Source organism: Gekko japonicus, unplaced genomic scaffold, assembly GCF_001447785.1.
Source record: "Gekko japonicus isolate JY-2015 unplaced genomic scaffold, Gekko_japonicus_V1.1 scaffold3510, whole genome shotgun sequence".
NCBI classification, from domain to species: Eukaryota; Metazoa; Chordata; class Lepidosauria; order Squamata; family Gekkonidae; genus Gekko; species Gekko japonicus.
Genome location: NW_015164765.1, coordinates 62,742 through 85,496, shown reverse-complemented (window position 1 = coordinate 85,496; position 22,755 = coordinate 62,742). Strand labels below are relative to the sequence as shown.

Genomic DNA, 22,755 nt, shown 5'->3' with positions numbered 1-22,755 from the left:
TGGAGAAGACCCTGATGCTGGGAAAGATTGAAGGTCAAAGAAGACGGGGACGGCAAAGGATGAGATGGTTGGACAGTGTCATAGATGCAACGAACATGAAGTTGAGCAAACTTCAGAGGACAGCGGAGGACAGGAGGGCCTGGCGGGATCTTGTTCATGGGGTCGCGAAGAGTCGGACTCGACTGTGCGACTGAACAACAAAAATTTTGAAGAGCACACCAATTCCATTCTCAAACATAATTCACTCCACTCTCTGTTTAGAGCACATCCTGCATTCCTAAGAGGGACATAAGGAAAACAAACCTTCTTCACTTTTCCTTGAAAAATAAGGGATGGCACAGACCCTTGACTGATAAGGTTGCTTAGAGATCAGGCGGTCAAAGAACAGATTTTGGGTAATGGTGAAAGGAGAGGCAGGTACATTCTAAAATGTAGCAAATCAGTCTGAAATAGGATAGGCCAAGCTTAGGTTCACTAACCAGATCTTTGCTAAATTCGTAATAGTGCAATAAAATACTTTAACATGAACCACGTTGTGAATTTGCACTGGGTCCCCTTTGGGGAGACAACTGGAGTGTTACCAAATTCATATATAGCCCACCTATCTCATTGGAGCTCAAGGCGGGTTTGACATATGCAAGGCAATTGAGCCAGGCAGCAAGTAAAAATGAGAAAACTACCTTAGCAGAGAGATCACGGCGAGAGCGCAATTGGGGAAACTGTATTAATTTTGAAAGCAAGGATTTTTTTATCTGGAACTAAGGAGTAAAAAAACTCCCTGCCTTCCTAGACTTATGAGACTCCATCCACCCCACCCAGTTGTTTCCCCCTTCCTGGATGCTGGATGGATGCCAACAGCACTGTTTGTTCAAAATCCTCACCTTTCCTGTTCCGCACAGGTTTCCTCTTTAGGGTGGGAATTTAGAGCATAGAAGATATGCGAGCGTTTGGGGGGAAAGTAAAACATTGGAAGAGGATTCTTTTGTATGTGTAGATCGACCCAGAACCCAACTTCTGGTTAAAATAAGTTAAAAGTTTAGGAAGAGGAGGGTGGACTCCTTATAAAATGACCATTAAAACCACTATTTGCCGAGAAAAGTGAGTGCTACATGTTATAAGAAATCCTGCCTTTTCATGTTTAGTCATCTTGCAAGCAAAGGTACAGAATATCCGCAATGATAATAAAGTAGCCTTTTTAAAAAGGCGGTTTGAAGAAGATAAAATAGCCAGACGTGAGTAGCAGATAGATACAGTTTGCATTTAAGGGCTTGAGCAAACAGTGCTGGGTGGGCCTGGAATCTGAAAGTGTAGTGAAGGCAAAGAAGCCATGCGCTGATGGAGTTGCTCCATAACTATGGCATCCGCACTCTGGATCTCGTCCACCTTCCGCTGGCAGGCAGGGCACATGATTTCAGGTGATGGGCAGGTCTGTATGGGAGGAAGAGAGCTGTTAGATTCACCCTTGATACCTTTGAGTTTTGTCATTTCATAATCCGCACATTGAATTGTGCCCAGAAACCCAGAGAAGAGTTTCAATAAGGGCAAAATCTGTTCCCCGCAATACACAGGAGTTGGGGGTTTTTTTGTGTGAAAACTTTTCAAAGGCAAGCACTGCAGTTATCAAGCACAAACATTAATGCATTTATATTGCGTTTTCAGGTGTCCCTCATGTATTACATTGTGTGTAATCCTTACAACAACCTTGTAAGCTAGGCACGTAGTATTATCCCTGTATTGCAGTTGAAAGAGGGGCTGAGGCCAGCGGGCTTTCCTAAATCCCCTCTTAGTGAGTTCATGACAGAGGTAAATTAGATTAGAATTTGGGACTTCGTTATTCATAGCTCTGTCTCTAAGGAAAATGAGGAGTGTTTTTTCTTTAAGGCCGTTCCCTTGAAAAAAAAAATTGAAGCACTGCTGTGGCTGGACTTGCTGACTGTCACAAAAGCCAGCCAATCAGCGCAACTGTACAGCCTGTTCTTCTGGGAAATAGGAAGTGCCGTTTGCTTGGGATTCAGTTTGGAAACTTACAGATCTGTTCAAAAGCGGTATGTGCAGATCTGTAAGGGGCGCTCATCATTCAAGATGTGGGCATCATCTTTACCCTGCATGACACACACAACTTTCGATATGGTCAAGGGACTTTAAACCTACCCACCCACCTCACCCCCGAAATATCTTCTGTGCTCTGTAGTTCTGAAAGAGTTGTTTTAGAGAATATCTACCCTCTGGAATGTATTGCGTATTGCACAGTCACCTAAAATAGTTTGATTTAGACATCAGAGAATTTTGTTGTGTTTTCCATCGCTGTACAAGATCTGGCCCTAGAGATCTGAATTTTTAAAAAAACACCTTACCAGGGCTCTTGTTTCTCCACAGTCACTTTGAGTTGTATAAAGTAGCTTCTTCGCTAGAAACTGAAAGAATCCAGGAGAGGCCTACGAGAGCTTAGAAATGTACAGATAAGAGCAATTCCCCGCCAGTTACAATGTGTGAAGTGGGCAAGATGCAGAGCAAGGCTTCAGTCACACACCCTAAATAATCCACTTTCAATGCACTTCCCGACTGGATTTTTACTGTGTGAACTGGCAAAATCCAGTTTGAAAGTGGATTGAAAGTGGATTATTTAGTGTGTGACCTCAGCCCAAGATTGTTCCAAAGGTCTCCTCCAGTGTAGAAGCCATGGCGGAAGAGTGCCCAGGCCAGTTAACAGAGAAAGACATCCAAGGTTTCCAGGGCTTTTTTTTTTTAATGACAGCTGACATTCTTGGGATGCCGTGTAGAAATTGAAGCATACTGAACGGAGGAAGAGAAACTGGATTACCCCACTGCCTAATGGCCACTGGAGTTTATAACTCTTATCTGGTGACGGGTTAGGCCTGTATGCCTCATTTCCACCCCTGCCTGATGACCACTGGAGTTGGCCTTTAGGTCTGTTGGTTGGTCTGATATTATCAGCTGATGGGCCGTTGGCCGCCTATGGTTTGATTAGCCAAATAGTCCAGAATGCCACTGGGGAGATGCCAGAATTCTTGTTTTTGTTATAAAATTTCATTAGGGTATTATGAGGGCTTGTCCCCAGCCCTGTGGCACTCCGGAGGCATTCTTGCAGCGTAGCAAAGTTTCTCCTACCAGCCACCTGTTTGTTACTTTAGGGGCCTTTGACCAGGAAGAACTGGCCTGCTGCCTCCTTAGGACCTTTGAAAAAAGTTTTATAGTAGTGCATGTTAAACTTTTCTTAATTTTTTCCCCCTTAAATGAAATCGAAATAATAACTTGTTTGAACCTGCTGCTACAGGACGAAGAAAAGAACTTATTCAGTGGATACTGAAAATTTGTGAAAACTTTGTGTTATTATCATGATTTGGTACATTTTTACATTTAAAAGTTAATTGTTCTGTCTCACCAAAAATAGCTTTGTAATTGGCAAAAGTATCAGACCTGTTGATGGTTAAAGCATCTTCCTCCCACCCCTTTTTTATTACACAGTGCTTAAGCCAGTGGTTAGAGTGTCAGACTAGGATCTAAGAGACTTGGGTTCGAATCCTCACTCTGCCATGGGAGCTTGCTGGGTGACCTTTTCCCAGTCACACCCTCTCAGCCTAACGTTCCTGTCAGGGCTGTTGTTGTGAGGATAAAATGGAGGAGAGGGGAACGATGCAATCGTTTCTCTTGTGCGTTCTTGTAAAACCGCAGTGGCTCAGGAATTCAGGAAGAGCCACAGTTTCCTGCCAACATACACACAGTGGCAAATTTGCTACTGTTTTGTACAGAAACATCATGTGCTTGTGTTTTGGTTTGATTGTTTTTTCACTGTTAGATGTATTTTAAAGCTTACCTTAATGTTTTTATAGTTTGTTGCCTTGGGTCCCCTGAGTGGAATGTTTTAAGTAAATAAAATTTAACTGGGCAGTGTGGACTAATGTGATGAATGGAGAAAGCCTGTCCAAAACTTCGCTCAGTGGTGAAACTCACTGTTGAACTGATCACACCAAGTACTGAACAATGGCTGCTGGTACCTGGTGAGGCTGAGGGCAGGATGGTCTGTGGCCGGTGGAGCCAGCTGATTCTAATTTTAGTCCTAACATCTTCCCTTGCAGTGATACTAAAAAAAAATTAAGTTGTTCCGTGCGCCTTGGTGTTTAGTCATGGCAGCCACATGACCACGGAAACGTCTTCGGACAGCGCTGGCTCTTCGGCTTTGAAACGGAGATGAGCACCGCAACCCTAGAGTCGGATTCGACTGGCTTTCGAGCAAGGGAACCTTTACCTTTACTGTTTCTTGACACTTTACATCTACGTGAACGTAAGCGTCGTCCAGGGATCCCCAATGTGGCACCCACCACCAACTTTTCCAGTGACTGCCATGTGTTTTGAGAAAGGGGGGGGGCAGATGGGGCTTTTGCCCAGTAAAGCTAACGCTTGAGCTCTGGAGATTCGTTTGCTTCTCCAGATTTTTAAATATGTTGCTTTGGCAGCACCTGCCACCTCACCACCAGGATCTTCAAAGTGTGACTGAAAGTAAGCTGCAGCAGCCATTTTGTCGCTGGCTCCACCTCTTTCAGCAGCCATTTTATGGCACTTTGTGGCTGTGCCCACCACATTGTGTCAAAGAATTCCAAAGGTGCCACAGGCTCAAAAAGGTTGGGGACCCCTAGCGTAGTTTCTTACCTGGGTTCAATCCTCCTGCGTGCTTCTTAACTACTGTATGCAGGTAAAGTTAGCCCAGTGCTCTTTCTAACTTGCAAATGGTCACATTGTTCTGTGGTTAAAAGAAATCCCATCTTTTACTAGCCATTGGTCTACGGACAACACTGCTAATATACTGAACCTGTCTCTGGGCATAGGGCTTCTCAGGAAAGTCTTCAGAGTAGAAAACATTTGGGAGGGGAGGGAACTCAGCAGACATATGATGCCACAGGGTCCACACTCCAAAGCTGCCATTTCTTCCAAGGGAACTGATCTGTGTAGTCTGGAGATCAGGTATAATGCTGGGACAACTCCAGGCCTTGCCTGGAGATTGGTAACCCTGATAGGATTGCATCCTAAAGAAAGTTCGGTTTTCTTTGGGTAAGAAAGTTTATATGGTGGGGGGAGACCTCGAAGGTGAGGCTGATAAGTGGGTGAGGGACTTATTAGGAGGCTCCCGGAAAAGGAACTTCATAAAGGAAGTTCCTGGTGAGCTGCGGTCACATTTAAAGGGACCGCATTCCTTTTAAGTGCTTTCCCTCCATTGGGAATACTGGAGGATGTGGGCATCTTCTTTGGGAGATCATAAAATTGGACCCCCTGATACATTTTTTGAAACATTTTTTTGAGGAGAGGCACCAGCAGCTATGCTGAAAATTTGGTGCCTTTAACTAAAAAAAGTGCTAAATATCCTACAAACTAGGCTTCAGCAGTACATGGATAGAGAACTGCCAGATCTGGAGATCTCTTGCATGTTTGGCATCTTTAATTTGCACAGGATCCATTCTATACAATCCTGACCCTCATGAACCTGTGCTTGTCATTTCCCCAGAAAATGCTTTCCTGGGGACACCTTCTTTGGGGGAGCCATAACTCGAACCCCATAAATTCAATCCTCACCAACCTTGGCATGTAGGTAGAGGAGGGTTAGCCGGATATCCCTTGTGAGTTTGGTGTCTCTATCATGCTGAGGGGTGTTCTACCATGTCACAAACCTCACAAATGAAACTGGTTTATTTGTGATGTTTCATGGTTCATGAAGCTGGCATACCATGAACCATACCACATTTTCCCAGTTCATGCCCATCACTACTCAACACCAGTTCTCTAGGTGAAATCCATCTGGTTGTCCTCATGAATTACCCCTGCATTGACCCATGTGGATCTATAAGAACCAGATCATCACTGAGACAGTACCCTAAGACCACAATTGTACCTTTAAAGATTGACTACCTCTTTCAATAGTCTTTCAGTAGTCATGTATGGCTGCGAGAGTTGGACTATAAGGAAGGCCGAGCGCCGAAGAATAGATTCTTTTGAACTATGGTGCTGGAGAAGACTCTTGAGAGTCCCTTGGACTGCAAGGAGATCAAATCAGTCAGTCCTAAAAGAAATCAATCCTGACTGTTCCCTGGAAGGCCAGATAATGAAACTGAAGCTCAAATACTTTGACCACCAAATGAGAAGGGAGCACTCACTGGAGAAGACCCTGATGCTGGGAAAGACTGAAGGTCAAAGAAGAAGGGAATGGCAAAGGATGAGATTGTTAGACAGTGTTATCGAGGCAACAAACATGAAATGAGGCAAACTCTGGAGCACGACGGAACGCAGGAGGGCCTGGCGTGATGTGGTCCATGGGGTTGCGAAGAGTCGGACTCGACTGTGCGACTGAACAACAACAACAACTAACAAAACAGCCCCCCCCCGAGCCCCAGATACCCACAGATCAATTCTCCATTATACCCTATGGGGACCAGTCTCCATAGCGGAGTGCACAGCAGCTATCCCCCCACTTTCTGATAGCCCTGAAGCAGGAGGAGGGGCTCCAAACTGGGGGACCCCCTGCCCCCAAGTGGGGATTGGCAACCCTACCTCTAAGCTTTTTCCGTCCAGCTCCCTTCTGTTTAGCATCCGAATTGCTGAAAGAATTACCTTCCATCATCCTTCCCCCTGTGGTCTTTAGCTTTTCACAGTCGGGGAAATGGCTGAAGGGCAATAATCCCCCCCCCCAGCAAAATTTTATTGGGAAACCCATACCTGTGATCAACCTTTCCAGGTTTCCTCCTCTTACTAACAGAAGATGGCTGCCAGCTCTTGAGTGCAAATTCTTCCCCCAGCTCAACCCTGTTTTCATTCTCTTGTGCAGGCCTGATTCTGATTAGCAGAGAAATTGAGGCTTTAAAGAGACTGTTAATTACGGTAGTTCACTGGGGTCTTGGTAGCCATCAGATGTCACCATCTGAGACAGTCCCTGATTCGTCAGTTTTACTTCCCCTCCCACCTTCCTAGGAAAGAAGAAAGATTGGCAAGCATGGTCGGTGGCGGCTTAGGGATCCATTGACCAATCAGGGACTCAGAAGGAGTCACAAGGGTGGCTCCTTGCCCAGGAAACTGGTTATACTTGGTGTGGATGGGCCTGGTTTAAAGAAGAAAAGGTTCTCTGGCTTTGCAGGGAGGGGGCTTCCTTGTAGGGTTGCCAACAGGGCTGGAGAAAAATGCCATCTCCCTATAGAGGTTTAATGTGTGGAAATAGGCATGAAGGTTTGCATGGCATCCAGGAAATAACATCACCTGGTAAATAACACTTCATCAAGCCTCTATCAAAAGGACAGGGCATTTTTCTCCAGCCCTGTTGGCAACCTTAATTACTGGGTCAAACAATGCCAAAAGTAGTTGACTCTCAAACAGGTCCCTCCAGCTGTTTCTTTAAGATAGGTTTAAGCTGCAGTTATCAGAGATGCTGTTTAGCTCCATGCCATGGAAAGATTCTATTGCCCATTTCTGCATGTTAAACCTCTGTTAAAGGGACAGGACATTCCCACCCCACCCCTTGCTAGCTGGCTGTCTTAAACAAGACAGTGGCTGACTGCAACGCTAACATGCTATGTGCCATTGGGTTGGTCCTGATAAAAGGTGTCATCACATGGTTCTTGGCCTTTTCTTTTGGACTGACACAAATGTAAACAACTTATCTATGTAGCTGGCAGCCTGCCAGTTCCTGGAGAGTTTGCTAAGGATCGGGGTGGGGCTTTCTTGTTTGTGGTGATACATATCAGTAGTGGGTACTGAGTGCCAGCACTTGGGGGGGGGGCTCTCTCAAGTCCTAAGGGGGGAATTGGTGGAAATCAGTGCAACCTGATATATAAGTACCAGCACCTTTTTAAAAACAGAAAAAGCACTGCTAAGGATGACGAAGAGGTAAGCAAGAGGTGGCTGTGGGGCAGTGCCTCATTTGCCCTAGTGGACCAGCCTCCATGGGTGCTGCACTGGTCTGTCATGAAGCTAAATCACAGCTCTGAGTATTTCATTTAGGAATGATGTGTCACACACACACGAAATAGTAACACGTTCCAGAAGATTTCTTTTGCATCAACAGAAATATAACAAGTGCACATTAGAGGTAACACTCTGATCTGTGTGATGCGCAGACTGAGAAGGTGGCAGGGTGGAGTTATGTAAAATTATATTCTCACATGCTAGTAAATGCAGTGTGCATTCTGTCACTTTGTACATGTTCCTGGCTCCCACAGCAAATCCTGCTTTTCAGTCCAAAACTGGGTCTGTCTCAGCTGTGCCGTGCTCTTTTGCTAAAATTCTAGCAGTAGAATGTACTAGACTATGTATGTTCAATATATCTGCTTTCTAGCTGATGGAACGTACAGTGGCTATTTGGGGGTGTGTGTGTTCATATTTCTCCTTTTCAAGGAAAAGACTCACAGATGTCCCATTTCCACATTCCTCTGTTGTCAGACTACCCATGTCCTGGATTTAAGTGATACCAAATTCTAAGTGAACTGGGAGGACCAAAAACGTCAATATCTTCATGAGCCAATCAGTTCAAATCACCTTAAGAACATAAGAAGAGTCCTGCTGGATCAGTCCAGGGAGTCCATCTAGTCCAGCATCCTGTCTCACACAGTGGCCAACCAGTTCCTCTGGAGGGCCAATAACAGGGCATAGAGGCCAAAGTCTTTCCCTGATGTTGCCTCCTGGCTCTGGGACTGAGGGGTGTAGTGCCTCTGAATGTGGAGGCTCCCCTCAGTCTCTGTGGCTCATAGCCATTGATAGACTTAGCCTCCATGAATCCATCTAATCCCCTTTTAAAGCTGTTTGTTTCTGTGGCCATCACTACACCCTCTGGCAGCAAATTCTACATATTATTTATTTATTTATTTTTAAATTTATATCCCGCCCTCCCCGAAGGCTCAGGGCGGCTTACGAGGGGCATAAATGCCGAAGTTAAAACAATAAAACAATACAAAACAGCATAAAATACAATAAATACAATTCACTACAAATTGATTCCACGGTGCTCCAAAAATATTCAACTATAGGTTCAAGATGGGGTTCCAAGACAACTTAGGCTAAGCAACAACAGTGATGATAATACTACACAGTAACAGCAATATGCCATACAGCGCTGCCATATGCCAGGAACGTCTCACGCCCCCTTGTCCACTCCAAAGATAGTCAATTTGCGGAATTAAGAGGAAAGGGGTGTGTGTGCAGATGGAATAATGATGGCGGATGATGGTGGCGGCGGCGGCGGCTCCTACTCGAAAGCCTGGCGGAAGAGCTCCGTTTTACAGGCCCTGCGGAACTGAACCAGGTCCCACAGGGCCCGGATCTCTTCTTATATTCACTCTCTGTATTAATATAAGCATGTGCGGAGACTTAGAGATGTTAACAAAAGGGGAGAGGGCTCTGTACAACTTTCTGCCTATTGGAATGCTAAATGTAACTGCAATGTTACATTTTATAAATGTATTCTATTGCTACCAAATGTGAACAGAGCCAATTTATGCAGATTTGGCCAGTTTCCTGGGCTAGTGTTAGCAGCAGAACTTGAACTATGTAAACATAAAGTAGTAAAAACCAAACCATTCAGCAACTTCCACAGGCTGCGCAGGTGTTCTGTTAAGAGACAGTTTGGTGGGGAGTGCTTCTAATAATACTGGTTTCATTAGGCAATAATTGCCTGAACCAAGGAGGAAGCTCTCTGAAGTACAAGGAAATTGACAAATCCGCAGGATCCCTTTCTTTCCTAATCCATGGAAAATGTAGAGTGACAATTTAGCCTACTGTTGGGACTACTCAGTAGTGTCTTTATTGCAGGTGATGAGAATTCTTTAGAGCTGAACTGAAATTTTACATACTCAAGAGCTGTGTGTTTCTCCCCCGCCTCCCCAACACTTCTGTTTATTTAGATATTTATACCCCACTTTTCTCCTCAGTGAGGACCCAAAGTAGCTCACATCATTTCCTCCCTCCCCCATTTTGCCCTAACAACAACATCCCTGTGAGGGAGTTTAGGCCGAAAGAGATAGAGAGAGGGTAATTGGCCCAAGGTCACCCAGTGAGCTTCCTTGGCAGAGTGAGGTTTCAAGCTTGATTCAGATCCTACTCCCAACACTTTCCCCACTAAACAGTGCTGGTTTATATTGCAGGAATCCAGATTTTTATTTCTTCCTTGTCGATTCAAGTCTGAGATCGTTTTCCACAGAGAGGCGGCAGCGTAATGGCCAGGATCCCAAATTAGGGAAGCAGACAGTTTGGAAAAAACAACAACCCTGTGGCTTATGACCTTGATAGAGCACCAGGAAGCATTATATGGGCTCATAATATGCACATGTTGTTGTCTGTGTACTATACATGCCTGTGTCGTCTTCTCTTTATTTACCACTCTCTTTTTGTTCTGGCCTCAATCGTTTGTAGATTTTCGCCATCTTTGCATTTGCCACCTGTGGTGGTTACAGCGGAAGAACAAAAATCAAACTCTTTTGTACCAAAGACGAAAACCTGACGGCTGAAGCTGTTTTTGGATACCCATTCAGGTAGGAGCATTTACCTTTGAGGAGTGGTGCAACTTGGACAGAGGCAGAACAAGATTTCCCAGCCTTCCGACCAACAGTGCAATAAAGGCATTTTACCTGTGAATCATTGTGGGTTGTGGCTCAGTGCATTGTGGCTGAGTGACAGAGCATCTGCTTGGCGTGCAGAAGGCTCCAGGTTTGATCTCCAGTGTCTCCAGTTAAAAAGGGTCAGGTTATATACATAGGGTTATATACATAGGGTTGCCAGGTTCTCTCGCTGTCACGGTGAGGGGCATTCTGGGACGTTGCACATGATGTCCCCGACTCGATGATGTCACTCAGAAGTGACATCATTGTGTCAGCAACAGTGCACACAATGCTCTAGTTTTTGGGCAAAACTCTATGGGTTTTCCTGCCTTCAAAACAGTAGAGTTTGCCCCAAAACCAGAGAATCAGTGCGTGGCATCCCTGGTGTGGTGATCCGGCTGGCAGCAGATCAAAGCCCCCCAAAGTGGGGAAACCTCCACTGGGACCTGGAGGCTGGCAGCTCTAGGTATAGGTTTGCTAACTCCAGTTTGGGAAATTCCTGGGGATTTGGAGGGGGGCGACTGAGGAGGCAGAGTTTGAGGAGAGAGTGCTGCAGGGATGTGATGCCATAGATGAGAGCTGCCATTTTCTCTGGTGATCTGTTGTAATGGTGATGGGAAGGCCCTAGGCCTGAGATGTTGTAGGTAGATGGGCGGAGGAGGAGTCTGGAATCAAACATAAAGCTTCCTCATGGAATTGGACACAACTGTTTGATTAGATCTGGTGTCCAAGACAAAGGCCTCTTTCACTGGAATAATCTTTGTCGTACTGAGATATCAGTACAAGGAAGAGGAGGCCAGAAAACAGATGTGGAATTCAGCCCCTCCCACTCAGGGCCATTACACTTCTCTGTTCCTCGGCACACGGTCCCTCACCTTCAGACTCCATAGCCTGAGCACTCTTTTCCCACCATTCTAGAGCTCCTTCCCCTATGCCCAGGGTATTATTGATCTGGTTCCCTGCCTCACTCATTCCCCATCCATCCCTTCCTCAGGTTTCTGTTTATGGGTCTAAAGTCTCTACCCTTCCATCAGCCTTCCTGTCTCCACCCTTATTTCCTGCCAACGGCAAACTTCTTCCTGTACCTAGGCTGCATGAATACATACCCATGAAGTTGCCTTCTGCTGAGTCAGACCACTGGCCTACAAAAGTCACTACTGTCTATTCTGACTGGCAGCAGTTCTCCGATATCTTGGGTAGAGGTTTTTCCCCATCAACTATTAGTTGTTGTTGTTGTTGTTGTGTGTGTGTGTTTTTGAAGTAGAGGTGCTAAGGATTGAACCTGGGACTGCCTGCCTGCAAAGGGAATGCTCTACCACTGAACCACAGCAACTTCCCAGGCCCTGTGTGAGGTTTTCCCCCAAGCCAAATTGACCTTTCACTTCCCTCACATAAGATGCACCATTTTGTCAATGTTCTGTTGTGTTTATCTTGTGAGCACACAGGCGATATTGTATTCTTCTGGGGAACAGTAGACCCCCTGATACATGGGATGCAGATCTGCTTTGCTTGATCTGACTGGGTTTTGTGGTTTTCCTGTTCATGGAGAATTTTGTGGTTAGAAACCGAATTTCAAAATGTGCTTCTTCCCCACCCCCCACCCCCACCCCCCGCTCTGACTTTAGGTTGAACAAGGCTTTGCTCAACCTTTCAGAGCCCAAAACTTGTAACAGCACTTGGAAAGAACCGCACTTCCTGGTGGGAGACTTCTCATCTTCAGCTCAGTTCTTTGTGACCTTTGCTGTCTTCGTGTTCCTCTACTGTATCGCTGCCCTGGTGGTATACCTGTGTTTCTTACATCTGTATCGGGGCGCTGGCAAACTTCCTATGATCGTAAGTTGCTCACATATTTCTTCCCTGTAATTTTATAGCACTTATTTGGGAGGGGAATTTGCCTGTGGTCTGTCTGTCAAGTCTTGGGAGGGGGGCACTGTCCTTCCTCTCAACTGTAGGTTCAGGATGTAGCTGTATGTCTCTCTTTTTTAAAAATGTTCTGCTTCTCAAGGGAGAAAAAATAAAATAGCTTGAATTGATCCAGAGATTTAACATATTGGCTTAAAATATTTACAGAAGGTATCACCTTGTTCTCCCCAAAGAAAGAGAGGTTCCAAAATTCAGATTAGGATAAAATTCACCTTCATACACTTTCTAAGCCCCCTGGGCATCATATCTCAGAAACTAAGCAAGGTTCACCCTGGTTGGTGACAGGTTGGGAGACCACTGAGGAAGTCCGGGGTCACTACGTAGAAGTAGGTTATGGCAACAGCAAACCGCTTCTGTTTGTCTCTTGTCTCAAAACCCCATGGGGGAGTCAACACTAGTCAGCTGCAACTTGATAGCACTTTCCACCCCCACCCCCCCATGGACCATCTCTTCTCATCATGGGCATAGCAAGTTTTCATGTTGCGCAGAGCTCTTCTTCTGGGGGAAGGGTTCTCTGCGGATCAGAAGCACATGTCTGCTTGACAGGACTCGGGGTAGACCCTGGGAACCGTGTGCCATATAATTAGGCCCTGAATGCAAAGCAACCAAGCCACTGTCCAAGACTCATTCTTGGGGAGATATACTGTAAAAACTGGACTATAACACAGTTCTTCTTTCTCCATCCTTTGCTGCTGGATCACAGGAGCACCGGTGAGTGTTGCATGCTTTCTGCATGCAGAGTTGTATCCTGACCACCAAGGCAGGGTCCAATTTGGGCTAGTTTGACTCTGTGTTCCTTGGTAGTTGATCTAGGATTACCCTGATCTGGATGGCCCAGGCTAGCCCAGTCTTGTGAGACCTTGGACACTAAGCAGCGTCAGCCTTGGTTAGTGCTTGGATGAGAGACCATCAAGGAAGACTGGGGTTCCTATGCAGAGGCAGGCAGTGGCAAACGATCTCTGTTCATCTCTTGTCTTGAAAACCCTATGGTGGACCTCCTGATGGCACCTGGGTTTTGGCCACTGTATGACACAAAGTGTTGGACTGGATGGACCATTGGCCTGATCCAACATGAACATAAGAGAAGCCATGTTGGATTGGGCCAATGGCCAGAACTCCAGAAGCCCTCCCACTGTTGCCCCCCAGGCACCAAGAATACAGAGCATCACTGCTCCAGACATAGTGTTCCATCTATACCTTGTGGCTAATAGCCACTGAGGGACCTCTGCTCTATGTTTATCCAATCCCCTCTGGAAGCTGTCTGTGCCTATAGCCACCACCACCACTTCCTGCAGCAGTGAATTTTACATACCTTCTCTTATGTTCTTACGTCACCATAAGTTGGCCGCAGCTTGATGGTACTTTACACACACAATCTAAAATTTGTATCCCTGAATAATAATCCTTCCACTCATCTCCACAAAGAGCACCCATACTTCGTACTTAACTGTTTGCTCGCTTGGTTATCTCAGGTTGTTCACCATTACTTGCTTGGGTAAAGCACGGTGGTGTTCAGGTGTGAAGATTTGTCTCCCTAGGAAAACTATATGCCACGGTTTGTCTGCCTAGGAAAACAAGCTTCTATGCATCAGCTGGGTTGTCCCTGCCCATTATAAGGAACCTTTTACCATGTTTTAAGGTGCATTCTGAATTTGCGTGGGGTATCCCTTTCAGTCTGTGCTAACTGAGGGAGACTTCGAAAAGCTTTTAATGTTCCACGAGGTAGCGCGTTGAAGACCAATAATGGTGAGCAGGCTGGTTTTAGGGGCAACTGGATGGCCATTTTATCAAAGGATCTAAAACCACTGCTGTTCCTTTACTAGAGTGACAGCCCTGCTAGTATGGATGTGCCCACTGATTTTTTCCTCCATGAAGGAAGCAAAATATTGGCAAGATCCGTTGATCTTGCTGGAGGCCATTGACTCTTCTGAAGGTGTAAATAAAAGGGTTTTTGGGAGGATAACAGTAAAAATAATCAGCATGTGAATTCCAGAGGGTAGCTGTGCTAGTCCTTCACAGCATAAAATAAACACGGAGATCTTAAAGATCAACAAAACTGGATTTCAGCATACTCTTTCATGGAGGCCATGTCTAGTTCTATGTTCTAGGCCATAAAACTAGGTTCTAGGCCATAAAAGCTTACACTGGAATAACATTGTGTTAGTCCTTTGAGGCAGAACAAGTCTCCTGTTTCAGCAGGGAACTCTTTGTGTGCATCTGTTTCACAGAACTTGGGGCAGAGATGGCTCAGTGGAAGCACCACTGCCTTGCATGCAGAAGGTCCCAGGTTCAATCCCTGGCATCTCCAGTTAAAAGGAACAGGCAGTAGGTGATGTGAAAGACCTCTGTCTGAGCCCCTGTAAAGAAGTTGTAACTCCAGGGACTCACTCTGATAGTGCTCTTCGTCCTGGCTGTGGGCTATTTGCTGCACAAAGGAGGGAAGTCCACATTCAAAAAACGGTTCTCTTTATTTACTGTATCCAAGGACGAAGCTGGAGAGGGGACAGGAAAACAAGACAACAGTCCCGTATTTAGTGCAATTAAAAGCCAAAACTTCACAGCAGTTACCACAAGCAACAATCCAAGCCTTCAGATGAATTCCTCATACAAGGCTCCTGAAGAGGGATGAATTCCAAAAGTCTCTCAGCTCTCCTCCCAATTTCTTGCTTTGCCTTCTCTGTCTGACGACTAACGTCTGATAGTAACTACACCAACTTACTCCCCCTCTACCCTCCCTTGGTCATGTAACATAGTGGCTAAGAGTGCAACCGGTAGAAGAAGCCAAAGGGAAAGCCAGTATGATGGAGGAGTTAGAGTGCTGGGCTGGGATCTGGGAGACGATAGTTCAAACCCCCACTTTTGCCTGGGAAACCAGCTGGGTGACCTTGGGCCAATCACACACTCGGCCTCACCTACCTCACAGGGTTATTGTAAGGATAAAATAAAGGAGAATGCCCTAAGCCAGCCCCACCCCCCAAAAAAAACATTTTTGAGCCTATGGGCATCTTTGGAATTCTGACACAGCATGGTGGGCACAGCTGCAAGACAATTGCCACAAAACGGCTGTGGCAGTGAAGATCCTTGTGCTGTGGTAGCAGCTGCTGCCAAAGCAGTGTTTTTAACAATCTGTGCAGCCGATCAACTCTCCAGTGGCTAATCAAAGCTGCTGCTAGACAAGAGCCCCACCTGGCCCTACCCACTCTGTAAGAACACTTGGTGAGCACCAGGAAAGGTGTCAACGAATCATATGTGGTGGACTTGTAATAAAGCCAAAAATATTGGCTACAGATAACATTCAATTATGCAGAAGATTTTAAAGATTAATATACAATTGAAACAAGAGACCATTTTGTTGGGATTAATGGATAAACAACTTGAAAATACGAATTGGAACTTTGTTTCTCTATATGACAGCAGCAGCAAGACTGTTATATGTTCAAAACTGGAAAACTGCATCATTACATACAATAGAGGGATGGCTAGTCAAAATGCTGGATGCTTGCAGAGATTGGCCAAACTTGCGTCTTTGATAAAAGAAAAGACTACTTAAATTTATATCTACGTGGAAACCTTCTTGCGTAAAAACAGGGTGTGTGTGAACTGATGACTTATGGCTTTGAAGATTAAAGGGCAATGATAATAGGCTTATACAGAAAGGTTATGGATTTCCCTTGGTCTTACTACGGGCTAAGGTGATAATGAGTAACGGTATGGATTCCTGTAGCAGCGAGAATCAGATATTACTCCCTTTTTTGTGTCATAGTTGATCCGTTATTTAGTTTCTCTTTTCTTGTGTTGTTCTGTTTGATTTATTTTGTTTCTCCTTCCCTCTTTTATTTCTTGTCTAAAACCTTAATAAAACTTCTATGTATATATGTGTGTCTGTGCGTGTGTGCCCACACGCACCATGTCAGGGACCCATGCCCGAAGCCGTTTGGGATCTCCACTAGGGAGAAAGGTGGGGTGTAATGAAACAAACAAAAGGAAAGTCACACCCAAACAGATGCAACGAAGAATAGCCTTTGTTTATAATACAGTGGAACACTAAATGTCACAGCCTTGCATATTTTCTCTTTTGTATGCAGTAAGTGGGGTGGCCAAACACTCACAAGAAGAAGGAGTCTTGCAAGAATTAGGGAACTGGCACGTGCCGCGTGCTTCTTGGAAAGCTCGCCAGAGCAAGGGGAATAATCTCCATCTCCCCGGCAGAGGTGGTGTGCGGCTGACTTGTGGCAGGTGGCAAGGGTGTTATTCCACAAATTTTGGCTGTGTCAGCCCTGGAAACACCATGGGAATAGTTTCTGTGTGCGCACGACACCCACAGAAATCTGTGTGTGTGTGATGGTGCCTCTTCGGTTTTGCCGCCTCCCTCCTGTTCAGCGGTCTCGCCTTTTCTCCTCTTCCAGGACTTCATTGTCACCGTGGTCGTTTCTTTCTTGTGGCTGGTAAGCACGTCTGCCTGGGCGAAGGGCCTCACGGATATCAAAACGTCCACCGGCCCCAGCCTCCTGGGTTTCCTTAAGCCTTGTAATAACGTGACATGTGTTTTTGACGAAGTCAGCAGTATGGGATCCTTGAACGTCTCTGTGGTAAGTGTGAGATTTGTTTTTTTTTAGGTGGTGGGGAGGAGGTAGTGGCTGTGGCGATCGTGTCCTCATGGGGAGCCTGACCTGGGATCTGCCTGACAGCAGTTAGAGACAGAATTTTGGAGCAGAAGTTCCAGCAGTGTCTGGGGTTGCCAGCCTCCAGGTAGGGCCTGAAGTTCTTCCGGAATGATGGCTGATGTCCAGCCCACAGAGGTCAATTCCCCTGGAGAAAATGGCTGCTTTGTAGTTTGGACTCTCTGGGATCACATCCCTGCTGAGCTTCCCTCCCCAGACTCCACCCACCCCAGGCTCCAGCCTCAGATTTCCAGGAATCTCCCTACCTGGAGATGGCAACCCTAAGCAAGAATGTTGTGTGTGTGTGTGTGTGTGTGCGCGCGCTCTGAAGAGGCCTGCCTGTGGTTTTCCTGTCCTTGGGTTTGCTTGACACTTGGGTTTCTTTCATGCATGCTTTTTTAATGCCTTGCTTTGACTTCTGAAGGATTTTTTTTTTTAAGTTTTCACACACCTGTAGGAGAAAGTGCAACAACAACCTTCAGAAACCCAAATCAAAACAGGTTTTGGAGAACCTGGATTAAGGCATCATTAATTGCCAGAGAACAGTGTTTTATCCCTAAGGTGTGTGAAACTTTAAAAAACAATCACATTGGCCTTCAGAAGCTAAAGCAGGTTTTCCCCATTAAGGCAGAGGTGTCAAGCTCATTTGTTACGAGGGCCAGATCTGACATAAATGTAACTATGTCAGACCGGACCATGTGTGCCATAAAATGTAATGCCAGGTACCAGAGATATAAATTTTATAAAGGACAGCAACTGGTAAGTTCTGAGTTGTTGTGTCCTCACTTGCAAGGCCCCCATGGGCTGGGGTGTGTGTGCAGAGAAAGCCCCACGTGGGCTGACTGGAGAGTCAGAGGTGCAGCACTGGGCAGATGTTCCTGCGCTGCCTGGAGGGGGGCAGACCCCTTTCCCAGCCTGCTCCCACTGCCAATGCTGTGAGCCCAGGCCCCAGGGTAAAAACATGAAGTGGCTGGGTGTTGTGAGCTCTCCCCTGCCCCCAAACCACCATGGAAAGGGACTGGGAAGATAAGTTGAACTACAACCTGCCTACAGAAGTGGGAGGGGGGGCAGCGGTCCAGTTTCGAGGCCACGTGCATGGCAGGACCCAGGCCAAGCAAAGCCTGATGATCTAGAGGTGCCTGTGCAGCAGCGGCCACCTCTGACCAAGGCCATCAGGCGGTCCATGATGGGGAGATGCTGGGAGTCCAAGCCATAGATTGTCAGCAAGCTGCGCCACCCCCATATGACTGCAGCCACCCCAGGCACCCTGTAAACAAGGTTGACTGTTTCTGAATGTGGAGGTTCCCTTTAAGTCACCGTAGCTAGTAGACACTGGTGGACCTGTCCTCCAACTAGTTCCTTGAAGAGCCAACAACAGAGCATAGTGGCCAAGGCCTTCCCCTGATGTTGTCCTCCTAGCACTGGGATTGAGAGATTGATTGCTTCCGAATGTGGAGGTTCCCTTTAGCCACTATAGCTAGGAGACACTGATACAGGCCTTTTGTGGATTGTGGGGCAAATTTTTTTCTGCGGGGGTTGACGTGCAGAAAGAAAACGCAGAATTCTGAGGATTATGACTCATCTACTGTGGAATCAAGCCTTTTAAAATTAAAGCATAGAGGCTTCTGCAAATCTTAGCCCCAGAGTGTGACAATAGTAGGCTGAGGAGGGGGGAGGGGGAGAATAAATTTTCTTGGAGATGGTGGACATGGCACTGGAAATACTTATCTGGGTTTGGCCAGTAAATTCACTCCAATTTGCATAAAAACACATAAAACTTTATTTACAAAAACAAAGGACAAACAATACATAGGGGAAAGAATGTATACAGTTGAACAAGGAATGCAAACCAAAACAAAAAACGCAGCTTTATTTATTTTATTTATTTATTATAGGGGAAAGAATGTATGCAGTTCAACAAGGAATGCAAACCAAAACAAAAAACCCAGCTGGCTTTTCTACTCACTACTTTTCCTGTCAGGCGTGTGGCTCTGGCATCTCGACTGGCATTCATGATGAGCAGAGTCTCTGGAACCATAGCAGCAAGGTAGAAGTTGAAGAGAGCTTGAGGCAGTCTCTTCTCTCTCTGAGTCTTCTCAAGCTCTCTGTTCTTCATAGGTGTTCTTAACCATTTAGCCAATAGAAAGCTGTTACCAGGATAGATCTCTAAATTGCAAGCTGTCAACCACTTTAGATGACAGTTCTCATCTGCTATAAGTTGATCACTTGTGTCAGCCTAAGCAACAATTCTGATAACAAGCCCGCAGGTGGGGGTGATGACTTCTGTAGTAAAGAAAGCTAACACTTAGGCAGAAAAAGTCTCTTAAAGGAGACCAGTTTCTTGACACAGAGTTAGAAGGTATCCTAGAGGTCACCTACTCCAAGCCCCTTGCTTAGTCCATGAATTAGTCAACTACAGCACCCCACTCTGCTTAAAGGAGCACATGCTTTTAAAAAATGTTTTTAAATGATTGAAGAAAGCATTTATGGGAGAAATTATTGTGAGGCTGTGCCTTTAAGAAAGGGGGTAGAGTCCCTAAAAGCCCCACTGTAGCTACGGGCCTGCATTGATAGACCTATCCACCATGAATCTATCTAATCCCCCTTTTAAAAAGCTGTCTATGCCTGTGGCCATCACTACATTGTCTGGCAGCGAATTCCATATTGGGTAATCATTTTCTGTGTAAGGAAGTATTTCCTTTTGTCTGTCTTGAATCTACTGCCCATCAGCTTCATTGGATACACTGGAAATGTTATGTATTCTCTTTCTTCAGGTTGTTTCTTCAATGTAAGGAAGGAAGAGAAGAAGCAATCTGTAACACGTGCAGTTTGGGGGACAGCTAAGCTCTCCCTCTGTTCTCTGTACAATTCAGGATGTGTCGAGTAGTCTTTTAGCACATGTTTGAGTGACAACAGTCACACGGATTACTTATAATATTGTGCCAGTTTTCTCAAGCAGGAAATGTAGAAACTTTGCTCCAGCGTTCTGATTGTGACAGAGTCATAACTTCCCAAGAATAGAACTCTCCAGTTCTAAAGTTCTGTGTCTGTCCTTTTTTCCGAGTTTGGTGTAGTGGTTAGGAGCGTGGACTCTAATCTGGGGGAAACAGGTTTGATTCCCCACTCCTCCACATGCAGCTGCTGGTGTGACCTTGGGTCAGTTACGAGTTGTTTGAAACAACTTGTTTCAGAGCTGTTCTCTCACGAGCAGTCCTTGAATCGGACAGAAAAGCAAATTTATTATTAAGAACAGTCATAAGACCAGCAAAATAAACCAAAATAGTACAACACCGAGTCTACGACATAGAATCCTTGTAGCCTTAAATACTAAAATACGAAACCGGTCAATTCCGTCATTAATGGCTCGAGTTACAGTACATTCTAAGAGCAGTCCTTGAAAGAGCTCTCTGAGCCCCACCTACCTCACAGGGTGTCTGCTGTGGGGAGGGGGAGGGAAAGGAGATTGTAAGCTGTTCTGAGACCCCTTCAGGTAGTGAAGGGCAGGGTATAAATCCAATCTCTTCTTTTTCTTCTTCTTAGGTCGTTGGTTTCCTCAACCTGATTCTGTGGGCAGGAAACGCTTGGTTTGTCTACAAGGAGACTCACCTGCATAATCCTCCAGCTGCTGAGCCCCCGAACCCAGGCAGCCCCCCAATTCCCACAGGGATGTAAAGAGAGCGGGAAGTCGTCCCATAAGGAGCCGAAGCTTCTCTCCAACACTGTGCCCACCACAGTTTTGTTGTGTGTCTTTTTTAATCCCTTCCCCGTCCTAAATCGATCTTGGTGAAAATTAGACGGGTTTCTCCCCCCTCCCCCCCAAAAAAGCCTGTGCCTGTGATGAAGGAATGGCGCTGGGGAGGGGGTTGTTCTACTCTACCAAAATGTTGAAAAATGAGGAAACGTGCCTCTATTTTATTTTATTTTTTTTTGCAGCTCCAGCAGTCTGCAGCCACCAAGGGTTGGCTTTCCAGCTGATGCAGGTCAGCACAAACTGTGTAACTATAGCCCAGTTGTGCTGCTCTGGTCTGAGTCGATGCTGTCATCCATTCTTTGTTTGAGTCATAGCCAAGAGTTGTACATAATGCTTGTGGTACGTCCTTATTGTGGGGTTACGCTGTCATCCTTCCGCAGAGAGAACAGCCAAAACAACCTACTTGAGGATGTCTGTGTATCAGAAACCTGTCAGCTGAACTTTTAGATTTATAACTCGGGGAACAGGAGGGAGGCAAAAACCTCTGTAAATAGTCCTAGCCAGGGTTTCCGGGAATCTGTATGTGGAGTTGAGCAAACTTGAGCAGAGTGCTGGGGAATCAGAGCTGGGAATGAAAGTTAGTTCCTAGTCCTGAAGCCTGATGAAACGTGGGAATGCAAACCTCTGACTCTCTGTAGGTCTCCTTTCCCTAGCAAGCTTTTCATCCCACCTTCTCTTCTTTGTACTTTTCCATAATCCCTCCCAAAGAAATTGTGCCTGCCATTTTCATATTCTGCAAAAAAAAAAAAAAAGGAACTACCAAAGAAACTGTGTTTTTATGCAAAGTACACGCAGGAGCCAGAACACATGTTAGTGTTGCCCATTCGAACGATCTGGTGTAAATGGCAAAATTTGAATTCTGCAGTTACAAAATGTGTGTGGGGAGAGAGAGTCATTTAACACAGTATTAGCAGGATTCCTGGCAACAGCTTCCCACTTACAAAGCTGCACTGAGCAGTTTGCTGTGTTTCCTGTGCACGTACAATTCTGCTCCATTTGGATTCCTAAGTGTTGCCTTCTGCGCTATTTAAAAGGGCAGATTTCTAGTTATCACAATGCTTAAAGATGGGGAATTCCTGTGCCCAATGTTCCAAGGCCACAAAAGCTAGCTTTATGATGGCTTCTAGTAACCATTAAACATCTTTTCTGCCCCGCTCCTTCCCTTAAGTGGGGGCTCCCGATCAACCAACATGTCTTTAGCCAAAATATTTCTGAAACAGTTTGGAAATCAGTTGTGGACTTCAGAATAAATCGTGTTAATTGAGCAAGCTTAGGAAAAGCAAGCACCTTTGCTTAGTTGATATTTTAATTTTTTCATACTTATTGTGAGCATAGCCATGAGGAAATGTGCCATGACTTCAGGCAATCTCTATTTATGATCCCTATTCATGCATAGGAATTTTGGGTTTGGAAGCAGTCCTTCCTGTAATGGCACTCTACTTGTGTTTATCCTTGTGTTTATTCACTCTACTTTAAAAAAAAAAATCACACGGCTGATATCGGGAGGATTTTCAGTCTTTGTACGTGCTTTTAAAAGTTGCGGTAAGAGCGTCAGCATTTTGTTCCCCGGCTTTCGTCTGTGATGCAGATCATCGATATCTTTGTTTGATGTCTGGAAAAGGGAGGCTAAAGCCACAACCCTAAATTAGGGAGGTTAAATGCCTTCACTGGCAGTTAGCGGTGAAATATTGAATTTGACATGGCCGCCATTACTCGAGCATGGTGCCTTAAGGAGTTTCTGTCTGTGAGAAGGAAGATTTCAGGATACGCCCTAGAACATTGGTCTTCAACTCTTCCAGGACTCACCTTTAATGCCTAGGCAGCAGCTTTGGAC

The 22,755-nt window shown here is 45.6% G+C and overlaps 1 protein-coding gene across 1 annotated transcript in view; it reads left to right on the top strand.

Annotated features, from left to right (window-relative positions):
• LOC107109139 (synaptophysin-like protein 1) overlaps positions 1-21,673 on the top strand; it is a 28,100-nt gene extending 6,427 nt beyond the window's left edge. Inside the window, exons 3-6 of the mRNA XM_015409714.1 lie at positions 10,402-10,520; positions 12,212-12,419; positions 16,916-17,098; positions 20,711-21,673. Of these exons, the coding sequence (XP_015265200.1) occupies positions 10,402-10,520; positions 12,212-12,419; positions 16,916-17,098; positions 20,711-20,842 (642 nt within the window). The 3' untranslated portion in view covers positions 20,843-21,673. The remainder of the gene's footprint in view (positions 1-10,401; positions 10,521-12,211; positions 12,420-16,915; positions 17,099-20,710) is intronic.
• Positions 21,674-22,755: the final 1,082 nt, after the last annotated feature.